This window comes from Cherax quadricarinatus, chromosome 72 (assembly GCF_038502225.1).
Source record: "Cherax quadricarinatus isolate ZL_2023a chromosome 72, ASM3850222v1, whole genome shotgun sequence".
In the NCBI taxonomy this organism is placed as follows: Eukaryota; Metazoa; Arthropoda; class Malacostraca; order Decapoda; family Parastacidae; genus Cherax; species Cherax quadricarinatus.
In genome coordinates, this window is record NC_091363.1 from 1,957,129 (window position 1) to 1,977,281 (window position 20,153).

Genomic DNA, 20,153 nt, shown 5'->3' on the forward strand with positions numbered 1-20,153 from the left:
ATTCATGTCTTTTTCTGTATTTATAGATTATCCAGTTTTGATAACGTATACTATTCTCAAAATTATATGCTATGGAAGAAATGAACGTCACAAAGATCATTTCGTTCATGCATAATAACTAGTAATCAAGTTGAATATGTCTACATTATAAACATGGATAATGCAAGTCCTCTTGTATTGCAAGTCAAATATGCTACACTGTTGGTACAGTACAGGTGTTGTATCTTACACTCATCTTTAGCCTAGAAAATATTTTTCTTTGTTCTATAAGTACAGTGGACCCTCGCCTAACGAACGCTTCGCATAACGTTAAATTCGCCTAACGATACATTTTAATGCTAACATTTTGCCTCGGCTAACGCTAAAAAACTCACCTAACGATATTCGTTCTCAGGTACCAATTAATATTGTTACGTGAGGGTCCACTGTAATATTTAGTTATAAACTATCATTTTTACTTACTATATTCATTAAGACTAAATCACTAGCTGCTCTAAACCATTTCAAACAAACCAAAAAAATAATGAACTAAACAAGACTGTTATGATCTTAATTCTACAAAAGTCTTAGATTAAGTACAACAGGTAAAACTATAAAAGTTGAAGAAAGGAATGCTTCATTTATACTACTATACAGTAATTTTATTCACTAACTAGATGAGATCTCAAGTAATTTTTTGTACTAATACCTAACTGAAGCAGTCTCATTTATGTATAGCACTCAGTAATTAATTTATCGGGCGAAACAGCACTACTGTACATCCCTCAGGGCAAAGTGTAAAATATTCACTGACTGATACAAAGTGAAAAACTTGGACACAAATATGAAACATTTAAAATAAGAGATCTCAATATTTGAGCCTTTCAGATTATTATTATTATTATTATTATTATTATGCCTTTTTGTTCTTTATTATTATTACAGTATATTCATGGGAAACCTAGGTAGTAGGCTGGTAGACAGCAACCACCCAGGAAGGTACTACTGTTCTGCCAAGTGAATGTAATACAGAAGCCTGTACTTCTTTTACATGATGGTAGGATTGCTGGTGTCTTATCTCTGTCTCATAAACATGCAAGATTTCAGGTACATCTTGCTACTTCTACTTACACTTAGGTCACACTACACATACATGTACAAGCATATATATACACACCCCTCTGGGTTTTCTTATATTTTCTTACTAGTTCTTGTTCTTGTTTATTTCCTCTTATCTCCATGGAGAAGTGGAACAGAATTCTTCCTCCATAAGCCATGTGTGTTTTAACCCTTTGAGGGTTTCAGACGTACTAGTACGGCTTACGACCCAGGGTTTTTGACGTACTAGTACGCCTAAATTCTAGCGCCCTCAAATCTAGTGGGAGAAAGCTGGTAGGCCTTCATATGAAAGAATGGGTCTATGTGGTCAGTGTGCACAGTATAAAAAAAATCCTGCAGCACACAGTGCATAATGAGAAAAAAAAAACTTTGACAATTTTTTTGGAATAAAACAGCGACTTTGCACTGTATTTTCGTATGGTATTTATTGTTGTATTCTAGTTTTCTTGGTCTCATTTTATAGAATGGAAGACATATTACAGAAATTGAGATGATTTTGACTGGTTTTACAATGAAAGGTACCTTGAAATTGAGCTCAAAGTAGCAGAAATGTTCGATTTTTACCAAATTTCAAAAGTAAACAAATCTTGCCAAGCGTGCAATACACGTCAACTGGTGAGTCTAATATTCTTTTACAAGTTCACCAATAATATTTATACCATTTTTTACACTAATGCAGTAGTCTGCATAACAGTAAATCTTATATTTTTTGTGAGAATAAAAATTCAAAGTGGATAGCAAAAGAATATAAGAGGGGCCTTGAGACGTGACTAATGACCAGAGGAAATGTCATTTTAGTGCCAAGAATGTCTTTCTTGTTTATTCTGGACCCTATTCGGAAATTGGCATCTTTTGAAATTTGTGTGAAATTGGCAAAATTGCTAAATTCTGACCACTGTACTGGATAGTTGAGTTTCATAAATGAGTGGTTTCTTGCACCCATTCGATAGAAAAAATGGAGTTCTAGCGAAATATTCATGTTTTTTGTCGACTAGTACTGTGGAATTGGCCGAAAATGGGGCTCAAAGTGGGCAAAATCGCCGATGCGTAAAAATCGCCGAGACCGCTAACTTTGCGAGAGCATAATTCCGTAAGTTTTCCATCAAATTTCAAACTTTTGGTGTCCTTATGATCGGGAAAAGATTCTCTATCTTTTCATAAGAGAAAATAATTTTTTTTTTTTTAATTTGGCCGACCCTGAGAACGAGTTTCGGAGAGGGCCTGTCGACCCTCAAAGGGTTAAGAAGTGACTAAAATGATGGGAGCAAGGAGCTAGTAACCCCTTCTGTATATATTACTAAATTTAAAAAGAGAAACTTTCATTTTTCTTTTTGGGCCATCCTGCCTTGGTGGGATACTGTCAGTTTGTTGAAAGAAGAATAATATTCATGGGAAAGCACTAAACCTGTAAGGGTCATACAGCACCTGGGGAATGGGAGGTAAGGTTTGATCCAAGAAAGAGGTGTATCTCCAATTCCTCAGATCAAGAGTATTTCATTGGCACGAAAGCACTCTCCTTGAAGGGACAGCCTGAGTCAAAGGCTGGTAATGAAAGTCTACAAGTGTGGCCAACATGCACACTCTCTCTTAATCATGTTCCATAGTCCTGTCCAAATGGGTTTTCACTTTCCATATACATGTACCTGTAGATTTAACCACTTTTATATATGTGCTGCTGCCCTTCACAAATAGAGCTGACCCCCTACATCCCCTTCCTCTCCTCCTTGACTCTACAATTATTTTCCAGCCTATTACAATTTATATACTGGATAATCATAGGTATTTTCTTAAATAATATCAGTGCCATTAACTTCATCCATTTAGGACTTGCTTTGAAAAACTGTTCCCGTATCCTGTGCAGCCGACACATTTCCTGGTTGGTGTTGAAATATTTCTTCTCCAAACAGGTTGTGTACTTGTGTCAGGAACAACTAGTTCCCCATCATTCTCATTGCAACTGCAAAATTTTTTTTGGTCATGTTTGGGTTCAAAATGTTTTCAACAATTTCCAAGCCAGAAAGTGCATAAATTAGAGCAATTTTGTTACAACGTACCCATGACATGATTTTTACACTAATATCAGGAATGATGCCATGTGCTGTAACCCCGTGACGCATTTCACGAATTCCTTGCACTCGGCTTTTTCTTATAATACTGTAAATGTATTTTCTAAAAATATTCTCAATACATACATGTATAGGAAATATGGCAGAGTATGTGATAATCTCTCATTTGGCTGAGTGTGACCAAATTATTAAAAATTCTGAATACAGTACTAGAAATTGGGAACCTCTTAAATATTTGGACAAAATTTTGAAATTTTAAATTATTTGGACAAATCCAAATTTTGAATACTCCACATTCAACATTCTCCAATTTGCAAAAAAATTAGAATAAAAGTTTCATATAAAACATATATTACTGTACAATATTAATAATATCTACCTAAAAACACAGAATATATTACAGTATATACGTACACTATTACTATAGCTACAGTCAGTCCTACAGGATCATACTTCAAATTATTTTACTGAAGTAGAGTACCTCATAATTATCTTTTCACACATAATGGCATGCATTGATAAAAAAGACACATGTATTTTTCCAAGCATTATACTTGCATGCAAATAATTAGGTACAGTACTGGTACACTACTGCATATATATATTACTCAAGAAAGTTTTCTCTTTCATAAAAATTACAGCACTCACTCACATTTACTCTCTCTGGTTACAGAACTCATTCACAATAAGACTCTGGTTACAATACTCGCTCACATTAACACACTCTGGTTACAATACTCGCTCACATTAACACACTCTGGTTACAATACTCGCTCACATTAACACACTCTGGTTACAATACTCGCTCACATTAACACACTCTGGTTACAATACTCGCTCACATTAACACACTCTGGTTACAATACTCACTCACATTAAGACTCTATGGTTACAGTACTCGCTCACATTAACACTCTTGGGTTACAGTACTACTCACTCACATTAAGACAAAATATATTACAGTATATACGTACACTATTACTATAGCTACAGTCAGTCCTACAGGATCATACTTCAAATTATTTTACTGAAGTAGAGTACCTCATAATTATCTTTTCACACATAATGTATTGATAAAAAAGACACATGTATTTTTCCAAGCATTATACTTGCATGCAAATAATTAGGTACAGTACTGGTACACTACTGCATATATATATTACTCAAGAAAGTTTTCTCTTTCATAGCACTCTGGTTACAGAACTCATTCACAATAAGACTCTGGTTACAATACTCGCTCACATTACAATACTCGCTCACATTAACACACTCTGGTTACAATACTCGCTCACATTAACACACTCTGGTTACAATACTCGCTCACATTAACACACTCTGGTTACAATACTCACTCACATTAAGACTCTATGGTTACAGTACTCGCTCACATTAACACTCTTGGGTTACAGTACTACTCACTCACATTAAGACTCTCTGGTTACAGTACTTACTTACATCAACAATGTAATTACAATACATATTCCCTCATGTCATCACTGTAATAACAATACTGTACTGTGCTTCCTCATAATAGGTGAGTATAATCACATTAGCACTCAGATTACAGTGCTCCAACATTTTAGTACTCAGCAATTAGAGTGTACCATCACATTAGTCCTCAACTAGAATAGAGTCAAAGCCCAGAATTCACATGCTTCAATTAAACATTCAATGAAGGTCATTTCATGGATAACTTCAAATTATTTAAGTTTTTCCCTTGGTTTCCACTGTGTCTTATTGCTTGGCACACAATCCCTGAGTTCAAAACTAATAATACGATTTCATTCAAAATGCGCTTATTCTTATGAATGTTGATGTCAAGCAAACTAAAATAACACTTATAGAGATACAGACAAAATATATTTAAATAAACTGGATGTGCGAAATTTTCTAATAGCCAAGGCTTCAAGATTCACTCCCCCTCCTGAAAGCTAACCCTTGTGAACCTACATTAGTACTCTCAGATTAGACATAAACAATAGAGTATTTGGGTATAACATGGCCTGCAACAAGTAGTAATTTTCAAAGTAATATCAATAATCTGAGTAGACGGCTGTCATGATCACTTCAAATTTGAAGAGTAACTATAAAGCAAAATAGAATTATTTCATCATATTTTCATGGGCCATCTGAATTACAATGTCAACATGCATCTGGCAAGAGAACAATTATGTGAATGATGACGAATGTGCTTCTTCTTTTTGAGTCCCCCTGCCTCTGTGGTAGACGGCCAGTGCATTAAAAGAAATGATAGTATACCCCAATCACCCTTGTCTTTCTCCTTTCTCTGGTAATTTCACACTTCAGTTTTTAGTTCATAGTATGCACAGTAATTGTAAAACTTTATAAAATAATATACAATTTTCTGTGTTTTGTATTAATTTACTCAATGTACAGCAGAGGCACTGTTATCTTAGGCCACACTGCCAAGACAATATACAAGCATTCATTTCCAGACGTATATATGCCCATGTGTGTTGTGATGGCTAAGTGGGCATACAGATTGCAACTAACAATAGCCTCACTAATTTGGTATTAACAAGGGTAGCCTGGACTCAGATTTGTCTTGCCTGTGCTTTTTTTTTTTTTTGAGTTCCAATACCAGTGAGGCTCCATATACATATGTAGGTAAAAAACATACAAGTCATTCTTGCTGTCAGAGCTACCTTCAATGCCTTATATTTCCCCACTCAGTTTATATACCAACAACAAATTTTAAGACAGATTAAAACAAAAGCCAAGACAATGATACATTATAATGAAAGCTTTTGACAAGACTGAGATATGCCTAAGCATACTAAACAATTTTACTCCTCTGTCACTTGGTAATGTCATTATGTTAATGTATATCCCAGTTATGGAACCCAAAGAATAATTAAAGGCATCGTCAATCAGCTTAATTAAAACTACGTGACAGCTTTCCTCAGAGAACATTATTATAATCATATGAAAGAAGTAAGCCCATAATAGCCATACAGAACCTGGAGAAAGGAAGATAATCAGGTTTGATCCAAGGAAGATAAGTAGCTCCAATTGTATTTAACAGCATCAAGGAAACCCCTTCATTACCCCTTCAATACTTTTTTATTAAATATAAATGTCTCAAGATTTTACAAACAGCAAGAACATTTTTAGTGTGTAATGGGATTACCTTCAAACAAATTACTGTGGGGAAAATTTCTTGCTAATTAAAATATGAGGCTTAAAAGAACACCAAGTCTCATTGCTAGAGCTCTTAAGAAACTAGATTCTAAAAACCCCATCCACATATGAAACTAATAATTATCTACTATATTGCCATCTTTGAAATTCAACTTTCTTTCAACACACCAGCTGTATCCCACCGAGGCGGGGTGGCCCAAAAGGAAAAACGAAAGTTTCTCCTTTTGCATTTAGTAATATATACAGGAGAAGAGGTTACTAGCCCCTTGCTCCCGGCATTTTAGTCGCCTCTTACAACACGCATGGCTTACGGAGGAAGAATTCTGTTCCACTTCCCCATGGAGGTAAGAGGAAATAAACAAGAAGAACTAGAAAGAAAATAGAAGAAAACCCAGAGGGGTGTGTATATATATGCTTGTACATGTATGTGTAGTGTGACCTAAGTGTAAGTAGAAGTAGCAAGATGTACCTGAAATCTTGCATGTGTATGTGACAGAAAAAAAAAGACACCAGCAATCCTACCATCGTGTAAAACAGTTACAGGCTTCAGTTTTACATTCACTTGGCAGGACGGTAGTACCTCCCTGGGCGGTTGCTGTCTACCAACCTACTACCTAGGATCTTTGAAATTATTCCCCATTATTATGATCAAAATTCTTAACATACTGTACTTAAAGTCTGTTAGACGTACAGTATACTAAACCAAATACATGTACCAACTAGTCAATAAAACATACCAAGAAAAGACACAGGTTACAGAACAAGGTTTCATCAGGACAATATTTTGCTCTTAGTTTTATCAAGTCATCAGTATGATTTAATAAAGATCTCAGAGAGAGAGAAATATTGCCACAATAAAACTTGTTCTACAATGTGTGTCTCTGATTCAATACTGATGGCAGTATACCATTTGGATTAATACATATCAAAAGGCTATTACTTACACTACAAATCTACAATGCATAATTAAGATTTTACACTGATAGTTAAAACTAAATGTAAGCGAAAACTCAAACCACAAAAGCAAATGATGTATTATGGCATTAATGTAGACATGCAACAAACAAGATGTCTCAAAAGTCAATACAGTGGAATTTTAACTGGTTGTAACCTGTGCAGTAATTATACATATTTAACACTGGCAAGTAATGGAAATAAGCTGCAAATCTTTATGAATTCTATTCTTACAAAAAATTAATAAAAAACAAAAGAAAAATTTCAGACAAAAGTTTACTGCAAACTCCAAAAGAAGTTCCCTGAAACTTTATCTACACCCATAAATTAATACCAATAGTGTGTAAGTAGTGTTTAGGGTCCAGTCATCAATTCCGAGTGTGCACTTTGAGTCATCGAGAGGAGAGCACACGGACACCATTCCCACCTGTGCTACCCAGGCCCAAGTCCCCATCATCACCCAGCTCTTCTTCCTCACCCTCCTGACCTGCCACCTGGCCATGACTATTATTTGATGGGGTCTGACCTACAGATGCCGAGGATGAGCTGCTTCGACGGGTGCCTGGCAGTTGAATCCCACTGAAGTCAATCTGGCCAATTTCTGTTGCAAGTGAAATACAGGATACAACAGTTAAGCAATTATGCTTTTGTAAATGCCTGATACAGATATTTTAACTGAACGTTCTGAAGTTGACGATAAAGTCAGTATTAAAGAGAGTTACATTTGTTAATTCGGTTATTTAATCCTGTACTTACATAAGGACAACAATAAATTTCAACTTTTTTTCAGTCAAGAATAGGTTTTTCGTGCTATCTATCTATCAAAGCCAACCTGTTATATCCTCATGTACATAATGGGATAAATAGAAAAAATTAAGCAGCTACAATAGGTCCCCGCCTTACGATGCTCTAATTTATGACACTGGCACTTTGAAACCAATTATTTCTTACAAAAGCTCATCTGCAGTTATGATCACTGCATAAACTCAAACGATTTTAAATATTTTTCTTCTGAATCGTTTTTGTACCAGATGCATTTGTATCTTGTGTAGGCTAATTCTATACAAGTAGAGAGAACTCCTATTTGTTTGGTGGATTTACACTTAAGTCTGCCTGAAATGCTACGGATTCTAGGGACTTTTCACATAAACTGTATCACTTTTATGTTTTTGGAAATAAATTATTATTATTATTATTATTATTAATTTTAGTGTTATGGTATTATTATTATTAGATTGAGATATAAGCGTATACCTATTGTTTTTCTGCTTGTTAGTTTTTACCAAATGCACTCACACTTTGTGTATGCTCATTTTATGCACATATAGAAAGCACATATTTGCTTGATAGAGATTGGATAAGAACCTTAGATTTAACATTTACAATTTTCTAAATAACATATTACTCTTTTTAGGTTAGTTTTCTTATACTACAGTGCTGCTGCTACTGCTGCTGCTGCTGCTGCCTGCCCCTACACCTGTCACCCTATTTCTCCTACACCACACACTCAAACTCAGCAATGAGGAAGTGGTAAGCATATGTAAAGAATACTGTGTTAGATAAAATGCAAGAGAGGGTGGGAGTGAAAAGGAGAGTGAGAATGAGAAAAAGAGGGAGACAGTCAGGTTGCTACCCTACTCTACACATTTTATTTGTAATGTTTAATACTGTAAACTGTACTGTAGATCTGTTCTCTTTAATTAGCATATACTATTTAAATATTTAACAATGTTTAAAGCTTCAAGTATTGGCAAGTGAAAAGGAAGAGTACTAAATGTAAAACATTGTGTATTGGGTAAATATCCTAAGTTAAAAATGGAATACTCTGACTGAGGGATGCATCTTCAACTGTAACTGGAATGTCTATGGGAAAATAGATTCCGGGTTCTAAACACTCAACATTTGAACAATTTTCTGAACACATTAAAGTCGTAAGTGGGGGACCTAATGTACATAAACAACTGAATAAAATTATCATTTACAAATATTACTGATTCAGTGATGCCTACAATGACTATAAAATATTTCAAAAGGTTGCCACAGTTTGAGTATTCCTCACCAACTACAGTAAGGGTCATACAGCATTTGGGAAATGGGAGGGCTGAGAGGAAGGGGAGGAAGTAACTAGGTTTGAGCTTCAGATAAGAAGGATAACTACAATTCCTTGGGTGAAGAGAATTCACCACCACCTTGCTAACCCCTTCCCTTGAAGGATGCGTTGTCTCTAGTAAAGTATCCTATCTGATGCAGCTCCTGACCATAATAGCTCCATATCTATGGTTATACCCATAATGAAAGAGCAAGTTATTTTATGAACACCATATACAGTACTATATCTAAATTAAAAAAAATGCCTAGGAGTAATACCTGTAATGACAAACAATCATTTGAAGCCAAATACACTGCACAAAGACAATAAAAGATTTATTGATAAATTATCTAGGTTTCTATCTGATAAAAGTGTGCCCAGAAGATCTTGTGGATTTTTAGTCATTTTTCGAGGAAGGATAACAACAAACTGGAGTGTCCAGCATCAAGTAACAAGATACCCTGAATGTGAAGTACTGGACAGTAATTTTAAAAAACTCAACTAGAGAAACAATAGATAAAATCTAATGGTTACAGAAATGTCTGTTATTGTCATAATCACAGCAAAACAATCTCATCTCTCTCCACCAGAGCTGCTCTTATTGGCCATCCACCTCCCCCATTTTCCTAATTGTTCCATTAAATTGAGGATGTACTTTTCCAATCTACAAAATCTTAATATCACCCACCATCCTCTAGATATCAAACTTGCATTTGCCAAGCTAATCCACTTGATAATAACCTGGTTCATACTTCTGTCACTGATGCCTCTGGTGACTACTTCACATTTCCTTCTCCTTCTGCCCTCTTCAATGCTTTGATGAAACTGGATGTCCTCTTTCCAAGAGACTTAAAGAACACAATTCTCTTTTTGGTCATGTCACAGCTCATGGCCATCCTGTAAAATGGTTCTCTGCTAAAATTATCATCCCTTCTTCTAGCCTTCACAGATAAATCTGCCCTTTACACACAACATTCCTAATGTGACTCTTAATCCCAGTCAATAGATGCCTGCCTTTCTCAGTGCATTGTCAAATGCTCAAATCTTCCAAATGCTTGTGGCTTGACCTGACTTTTGCCTCCTTAACTTTTATCTTGACCTCTCTTTTCTGTTTCTTTTGCCATCCTTGTCTTCTTATTTTCTACTTTCTTGCTTCCTTTTTCTCTCATAGTATGAACCAGTAGGCCTATAGCAGTGTTCTTCTGCTTCTTGGGGACAGGTATTAGTGTTGAGTTACTTTGATCTCCAATGCCCTGAGGTGTAATTTACCCTCTTTACTCTACTAATAGTCCTGCCTAGCATGAGCTTGTAGGCCTGTTGCATTTCTTATTTGTTCTTTTATTCTTATGTATCACTACTACCACCATTATTCTATTACTACTACTAAACTGTTTATTACTACCCCTACCATTACTACTAGTGGTACTACTATTATTACTACTAGTGGTACTACTAGTGGTACTACTAGTGGTACTACTATTATTACTACTAGTGGTACTACTATTATTACTACTAGTGGTACTACTATTATTACTACTAGTGGTGCTACTATTATTACTACTACTACTACTACTTGTACTACTACAGTACTTTCACTCACCTCTTACTCCCCCCTCCCTCACTATTCTTGATCTGTCTTCTGGTCTTTGCTTTTTCTTGCTCGGCTGTAACTTTACAATGGTCAGACCAGACTGCAATGTCCTATTAACTTTTTTCCATAAGTGTGACTTAAATGCATCATTTACCAATTACTTGAAGACTTTATAAGCATATTTTATAATTCCATGTCTCACATATACAAAACATTTGGAGATTACTAGCATAGATAATCTCCCAGGAAATTACCACTTCACAATACTTTTCAAAGTGTCTATACTGGAATCTCAAGTTTCTTACCATGAAGAGAATGCTTTTGAACCTGATACACAAATAATCCACACATAGGAGACTGAAACTCATAATGATGTTTTGGTCTGACTTGGACTCTATTAAACATCTTCAGTCACAAGCAACTTTTACACAGTGGATGAAGCATTTGAATTATGTAATCCTTTAACTTCCAGTTTCTGTCAATAAATACCACAAACATTTTCAAATAGGTCTCAAAGGAACTGATTTCAATATTGCTGCTAGAGAAGATAAGAGCCTTTTGCAGACCCCAGTGACACCTTCACATTTGCAGCTCCCAGTGACAGCTTCCACACCTGCAGTCCCCCAGAGATACCCTCCACACCTGCAGCCCCCAGTGACACCCTCCACACCTGCAGACCCCAGTGACACCCTCCATACCTGCAGACCCCAGTGATGACACCCTCCACACCTGCAGCCCCCAGTGACACCCTCCACACCTGCAGACCCCAGTGACACCCTCTGTACCTGCAGACCCCAGTGATGACACCCTCCACACCTGCAGCCCCCAGTGACACCCTCCACACAGAACTGTCCTCATAAATAAGCAACAACTTCTATTCCTAAAACCTTGCATCAGGCAAGACAAACATGTTGTTACATTATAATCAATACTGGTAACTACAATAAATACAGTAATGAAACCTGTCTATTACTCCTTTGAAGTCTCTCCAGTTGTAAGCTGATAAAACCACAGCTACTGACACATGAGAAGTAAAAAATGCACTGGCTCAAAATATAACCTCCATTTCTGATTGAACTAACCGCATACAATAAATTGCAAAAATGAAATCTGGCGAAGGAGCAGTCCACTTTTACATCACGCTGCTTGTCACAGTAAGTACAGTATACATTAAACTTTTCATGCACCCAGAACTTCAGTCAGCCATCAGTTCTTGCTCTGAATCAGCATGAGGATCAGATACTGTAATACTGTATATGTATCATGCATAATAATAAAAAACTTGCCTCCATCTTTAAACATGTTCCTCACAGATCTTTTCACTTTAATATGGAGCTCTGCTTAGTGGAGTGACGTTATACACATCTCCTTTCCAAAACCTGGCAAAGACCATATAAACCTAAATAATTATAGACCCTTAGCACTCACTGCTGCAATTGTCTCTAAAAGTTCTTAAATTATTACTCCTAGACTTATCCAGTTACTTAAGACAAATATAATTTCTCTCCCAATCTGCCGTTTTTCATTTTTTGCTTAACCCTGCACCCCAATACAATTAGAGAACGATGTTCTTGACTTTTTTTTTTTTTTACGCTGGCCTTGGCGGTACAAGATTTTAAGACAATTTCACTCAAATAGACTGATAATTTAGAGTTGATGGTAAAATGTCACTTTCATTAAAGAAACATCTTATTAATACAATGTTTCACCCACTGGTGGCTTTAACAAGTACATGGATGTCGAAAAGAATGGTATATAAAGCATAGAGGGAGGTAAAGTGTTACCAAGTCAAGTCAAGTGCTGCTGGGGGAGGTCAGGTGCTGTTATAAATGAAGTTAAGTAATGCTGGATGGAGGTGAAGTCAACAGGCCAGGCTTTGATATATTGTGTTTAATGTGTTGCTTAAAGATTATCTATGCAGTGGGTTTATGCAAAATATACATGCCTCTGTTTTGGTCCGTGGTATTAGCGAGATAAATGATGGCAGCCTGAAGACACCAACATATAGTCCAGGTATTTTCTTTGTAAATAAGATGTTCCTGTTTACTGTCCATGGACTGCTGTGTAGAATGTATGCATTATATATGCTCTTCAAGTTTAGTATCTAAATCCATAGCTGTCTCACCTACATAAAAGCAGTCATAACTACCACAAAATATACTGTAGGTTCTTGCTGTGCCTTTCTTCTTGTTTAAATGAGGTGATGTGTTTAAAGAATTTACTAAAACACCTCATGGTAACAAAAACACAGCAACAGGAGGTGTCTTGAGGCTTCCACTGTCCACCTAACAACACCTTAAAGAAAACATAAAGAATGTATATTTTGTCTAAACCCATTGTACAGACAATCTTGAATCAACATATTAAACACAAGATACCATATGTATGTATAATGTTCACCAAGACCGTAGTCCTGGCATGGGTCTCAATCTTGCGATGACCCGTCTCTGGCTCCCGAGGGAGAAAAGATACCATAAACTAACACTGACCTCACATGTATTCAGCATCACTTGATCTCATCTGTAATGACACCTGACCTGTCCCAGCAGCATTTGACCTCTCCCAGCAGCACATGACCTGACTAGTAGGTAGCACCTCACCTGTATATACCAGTGTTTTAATGTCATTCATGCACTTGATAAAGCCACCAGTAGGTGAAATATCATATAAATAAAATGCTTCTTTGTTAAAAGTGTCTTTTTACCACTGTTAGCTCACAGCCATTCATTTACAACTTAGAGGTTAACAGAAGATGTCTAACTCGGACTGCTGCAGCTTATACCCCATTATTTTCATACTTACTAATCATGTATTTTACCTCACACCCACCACTGTACTACAGTAGAATGTATATGGAAAACTATAATGCACTAGTGTATTTCAATTATCCACCATATACAATTACCATTTTCCAACATTATCCAGTAATTTATTGAGAATATTGTCTGTAAAATCTGTGGGTTATATAGCAGTGTTCACTAGTTTGATAAGATCTGGGATTCTTCCAGTCAATGTCATCATATTCACAACTAAACTTTATGCCATTCTTGCCAAACTTCATCATATTCCACCATTACAACGGTGGCAGTAATTTATTCAGAATCCCAACAAAAGTAAACATTAGCTACATGTGACATATGTGAAAAATGAAGACTGACTTTATGCTAATTCTCTGAATGCATCAATGTAAGGAAAAAAGAGCCAGTAGAGTAGCTGAAAGTGCTTCATCAGATGACCCCATAAACTGTCCTCTGACACATCTACATGTTCATCAACAATAAATGGCAAGACCAATGGAACAGCATTCTCAAGAACAAACTCAATGCAGTGAAAACATATACATAGCACACACTAGACACATCCAAGCTTTCAGTCATGTTGATGCAAAATAATAATAGCTTGTAGCAGGTTTAGTCACCAATGGTTTACTCGCAAATATCTAGAAGTCAGTAACTCATCCGCCATTCCTGCTTTGTTGCACTTATTGTTAAACACATCTTGGTGGAATGCATAGTGCTTTAAAAAATTCTCCTGTCTGGAGTTTTATAATCACAGAGATGCTCTAAACCCATAAAGGTTATACAACACCTGTTTTAGAGAGGTAATCAAGTCTGATTTAAGGTAAGGAAGAGTAACTGCAATTCTCTGGCTCAACAGCCCCTTGAAGACTGCATCTCTTGGATTAGCTTCCTACTAAGAATGCATTAACACTGTTCTCTTAGAACAAGGTATTCTTAGATTTTATTTTTCTACATGTAATTATTGATCAGCCATAACCTTGAAACACAGGTTTTAAGCTTGTTCATTCAGATACTGACTTCCTTTACCTTACCCATCCCCATGATTCCTACACGAAAAGCTTCAACATGGTACGACCCAATCAAGGAACAAAATACCGATGAAATCCCAGCGTGATTATAGGTTATGCTCACTTTATTGTCTTGTAATTAAAATCTCCCCTGAAGACTGACTGACTTAAGCTGCTAACTTTATGGGAATACATACATATTTATTATTTTGAGACTCAGCAGAAGATTATTTTACAGATTCCAAAGTCTTCATGTCATTCAGATGATCTTTGCTAATTGCTGTCAAGTTTTCATCTATGTACAGCAGGACTCCTGCTCCTGCTGCAGCCCTCTCATTCACATACACTATAATGGTATTGTGTAAGATACAAATAACCCAACAGCAGTTCCTCAATACATCTGTATATAAGCATTTCACTTTCCATATAGTGTTCAACAGTTACATGGGTACTTATGAGGGGTAGGAACGTGTGAGCTAATAACACTGAGTAACTACAGCATGCACATTATTTACAAATACTGTATAGAGTCCATCAAGGATTGCTGCTGAATCACTTGGAAGAGAACTATGTCCTCTCCTCACTATATTACCTTCATCACCTCTCCTCTCCGTATCTTGAGCTATGGAAGAAGATAAACATCATTAAAGGATGCTACTCTAAAAGTATTTCTTTGTATTGAAAATTTTAGGGTCTATGGAGGATGACACTTTGTAAGTAGTAAAAGCATCAAATTTAAACAGAGTTTCCATTTCAGATGTTACCTGATGTACAGCAGAATTCTTAAAATTAAAATATGAACTTTAAAATGGATATTCAATACTGTTTATACAGCACTTTGATGCAACATTCATGCTGAAGAGTGTGTTCAACTTATTACACAACAAGAATTTGAACCAAATTTGAATCTGCACTAGGACAAAACAAAAAAAATCTACATTCATAAAAAATTAGTCATCTCTAAACTTATATTTTCATAGCTCAAATTAACATGAACCTCAAACCACTGCTAACTCTGCAACAGGGAGCTGTAGTCCTTCACATTCCAAAATTTAACAAAGATCACGCAAACCTAAATAACCAAAGATTCACAGCACTTACAAAATGCATATGCATGCCTTTAGAGAACATTGTTAGTGTTATGATGACTTGGTTTTTAGAGATTAATAAACATTTCTCCTTATCCCAGTCTGACTTTCAATGATTCTGCTCAATTTTCAAAACTTTATCAGAGCCAAAGGCATGTTACTGTAGAGGATTGTAATTCAGCACAACAAGGAGTTACTAGCATATTTTATTTGCCATTCAAAATTTATATGACACAATATATATCATGGAATCTCCAGAGAAATCTACTCATATTACCTGTAAACACCCCTACAGCATGGTCAGGTTATATGGTGGGGAATCCCATAGACTGTGATTGGTCAACTCGTGTCTTCCAAGCACAGTCTGTGGACAATGCTGGTGCACCTTTACATGGTGAGGAGGATTCTATAAGCTGTGCTTGAGTGCTTATGGTTTTCCTAGTAAGTCTATGGACAGAGAGCCTAGCATTTTCTTTGGTTTAAATGGCAAGAATTTGCCCTCAGTCTTCAAAATATCAGTGCTGTATATCCAATATTGTTAAAGTGCATTTTTAATTAATAAATAAATGTATGATGTTTTAGACTCATCACATATTTTCATTCAAGGCTTCTTACACTGCCAAAACTTTGGGGCCTTCAGTCTTCATATCCATATTGAAAAACAAGAAAATATCCTATAATGTTAACTTTTCACTACATCTATAAAATATATCCTGTTGTCCCTACTTCTGTAGTAAATATTCAGTTGTTGAGTCAATGTCCACATAATAAAGGTTAACCTCAAATTTTGTCTTGAGACTCCAAATAGGCACACTGTATGCTTTATAGGTGAACTGCTTACTCTTCTATGGAGAACATCTGAATCTAACTGTGTCGGCATTTCAACCTCATTGGCAAGTTCACCTGCACTACCAGCATTTTTTTTTAGTACCCTCATCACTCCTGCAGTTTACAAGAAATTTCTTAATTTCTCTCTGAGATTGTTTCCTAGTCATACTGCCCTCAAGACAAAACTATCATACTACACAAGAGAAAAAAACCACCCACAGACTTGAAAGTGAAAGAGCTTGTGTATCTACTCATGTGGTACTGCACTGTCAGATGATCTTGTCAGGGTAGTGTCGCCAGAGATTTTCAATAATGTACAGCAGATATCACCTTGCTAATATTGAAGAGGTCCTTGGGCATTAATTTGAATTTTCCATTTTATTTCATTAATCATTTGCATTTAAGATAAAGAACATGGTACTTTCCAACAGACATGTTGGAATAGCAATACAGCATACATAAATCACTTTCTGTAAGTACAGTAATTGAAAATAAAATACAGGGTACAAAAAACTAAACAATCATTTTAAAATAAAAATACAAAAATCCAGCTAAATTATGCATAAATCCATACAAATCTTCATTTAATAATATTTAAATGGAGAGAGATGATTTCGATATTTGTTACCAGTTTTGGGAGATTTTCTAATCCCACGGTGAGGCACGTGACCATATTTCCCTGATGACCACATGATCAACCAGGACAGACATATTTCTATCTGTGTTAAAAGCCACATAACCAACAGCCCAGTTGATCAGGTATCTTCATAGAAATTTTTCTAGTGTTTTATTTGCTGACAGAAGGTTGAAGACTTATGAGACTCAGATGATGGCAGAGTACTCTCTAATTAGGCTTAGATTAAATGAGGGATTACTTGCTATACTATGACTCATTACAGAAAATCAGCCACAAGAAAACAAGCCGACTTGTTGAAAAAAAAAAATCTAAACTTTTGAACAGTGAGAGTTTGTTGTCTGGAACCATACTGATCATTCTACAGCGTGATAGCAGATTATTGGTGAGATATAAAGGGTTTTCGGTGATTTACTGTTGTAGATACCTATGCACATATACCAAAGGTGAAGTAAGGAGAGATTAGAGTAGTATAGTGAGTAAGGTTGTTTGGGGTACAAAGTAATGTACTGCTGAAAGAATGCCCACTATTTTATCTGACATTCAAAGAAGCCATGATAAACTTACAGACTATGCTCTTAAGTTTAGTGTAGATGACAGTAGACCTTTAAGACTCTTCTGATTCAGTATAAAAGTTATTCTGAGTCACCATTATTGATCATGGCAGTTTATACCTCATCTCTCCACCATGAAAAGGTAAGTAAAATTACTGTAAACATCTGTATTCCTAGTGTCTGGTTGTTTTCTGCATTAGTGGACCAATTCTGGTGGTTCAGAAAACAACCACATGATCATGAAAAATTAATTTCATAGTTCAGAAGTTTTGGACAATTGGCAATAACATTCACCCCCTCCCCCCAATTAGTCTATTAATGAGAGGGTTCACTGCATTGCTATTAATGGTCACCAGCTGGTGTGGTTAAGGTAAGAGCACGGCCTCTGATTCCATAATGATCTAGTTCAAGCAGCATGATGATGTGGTCTACTGTATAAAAAGATTTGCTTAGATCAATAAAGAGGCCTACAGGATATTCAATATTTTATTTTACAGATGAAGATATTAAGTCAAACATTTTTATTATTGCATCATTCATATTTTTCCTGATCTGAAATTAAACTGCCAAGGGTTAGGAATATGTTCAGTTATGAATGCATGGCTAATTTGTATGTAATACAGTACGTATTTTTTTTTTTCCAAAAAATAAGATTAAACAGTAATGGCAAGTTAGGACTTGGCTTTATGTTGTTTATGTCTGTTGGGTCTCCACTTACAAATGGGCTACATTCCTGGTTTTACCTTTTTTCAAATAAACTGCATGAAGAAATATATTGCCAAAAGTGTAAAGAATAATAGACATATTGCAGAACAAACTTTCATTGGGACAATATTTTGGCTCAGTGTAGAGCTTCGTCATAAATTAATAAATCTCTATGCAGACTGAAATATCCAAATAGAAGATAGTTCTGCAACTTATGTCTTCTTCTTCTTACAAATGATTTGTTTGTATAGAAAATAAAAGTGAAAAAATGCTGTTTATGTTTCACATGTTCATACTACAGCTCAGCACTTATAAAACTTCAACTGAATGCCCCATTTATAAGTGTTGATGGGTGTAAATTGAAACGTTCATAAGTTGGGGACCTCCTGAACTGTACTGAATTGTATTTCCACAAGCCTATTCAGACATCTTATTAACCTGTAAACGGTCCAAGCAGATCTACGTTCACATGTGTAGTGCTACAAACGTAGATCTATGTTTTTTTTTTACATATTTTCAAATATAACAAAAAAAAAAGTAGATCAAAGTTTTTTTACACATTTTCAAATGTAAAAAAAACAAAAAGAAGATCTGCTTTTTTTACATACTTTCAAATGTTGAAAAAACATATATATACGTTTGGACCGTTTACGGGTTAATGAGTGTTGTCTTGCTTGACACACATACTTTATCTAACTTCCAATTTAAACTTCCTTGTTTTTACCCAATCACCCATGCAGGCCTTAGATGTATCAACCTTTTTAAATGTGGGATAACCTGAATTACATATATTCCTCAATTTGACATGATTTTATAACTAGTGTTGAAAATCCACAAGAAAGTACAGTAATAATTGAACATTACACACCATACCTGAAGGAACTGATCGCTCTTGTCGCCTTTGCTGCATATGCTCTGCTGCCCTTCTGAACAAGGTACTGCTTCGAATGATCATGATGAGTTCTCCGTCTTTCACGCCATAATCTTTTAGACTCTTTTTATTGTCTGTGAGAGGTTGTGCATTAAACACTACCACCATTTCTCCAACAGGGATTCCGACCTGTTAAGTGTAATACGAAGTATTATACAAAAGGACTTTACTACAAGAACTGAAGCAAAAGGCAATAATTATGGAGCACAATTGTTTTTAACTAAGGAAAACAACTGTTTCTGAGTAATCAGTTCAAAGCAGTCTCTTTCTCTTATGATTATAAATAATGGTAAGCCCCACAGAGTCCATTCCAAAATAAACACGAAATATTTTTGATCACATAAGTATAGTAAATGGAATTAGAAATAGTCTTTAAGCATAAATACAGGATTGCACAGTATTAAGAAGTATAAAGGATTTGGAATTTTTTTACAGATTTAGCTACAAATCTTACTGGTTTTTATCTGTGACTACTTTTGAGAGTTAATCAACTTTCTCAGCTGGCCTGCAGGCATTACTGGTACTGTACTCAGCATGGATTTTTTTGCCTATTCTTAAAATACATATACAGTAGTACAGGCATTTGAACTTTGATTTACAGACAACCAGTCAATTTTATTCATTTTTTATGGAATAATTAAAATA

General features: G+C 35.6%; 1 protein-coding gene across 12 annotated transcripts in view; it reads right to left on the reverse strand.

Annotated features, from left to right (window-relative positions):
- rngo (DNA damage inducible 1 homolog rngo) overlaps nucleotides 1-20,153 on the reverse strand; it is a 45,978-nt gene that overhangs the window by 23,348 nt on the left and 2,477 nt on the right. For 2 of the 12 annotated variants that reach the window (XM_053794879.2, XM_053794878.2), the window contains exons 2-4: nucleotides 19,451-19,637; nucleotides 15,361-15,390; nucleotides 7,807-7,881 (exon numbers count right to left, since the gene is read on the reverse strand). In XM_053794879.2, coding sequence (XP_053650854.1) covers nucleotides 7,807-7,881; nucleotides 15,361-15,390; nucleotides 19,451-19,637 — 292 coding nt within the window. Of the gene's footprint in view, nucleotides 1-7,707; nucleotides 7,882-15,360; nucleotides 15,391-19,450; nucleotides 19,638-20,153 lie in introns of all 12 variants that reach the window. The other 10 variants (XM_053794875.2, XM_053794874.2, XM_053794881.2 and 7 more) reach the window with 5 other exon arrangements.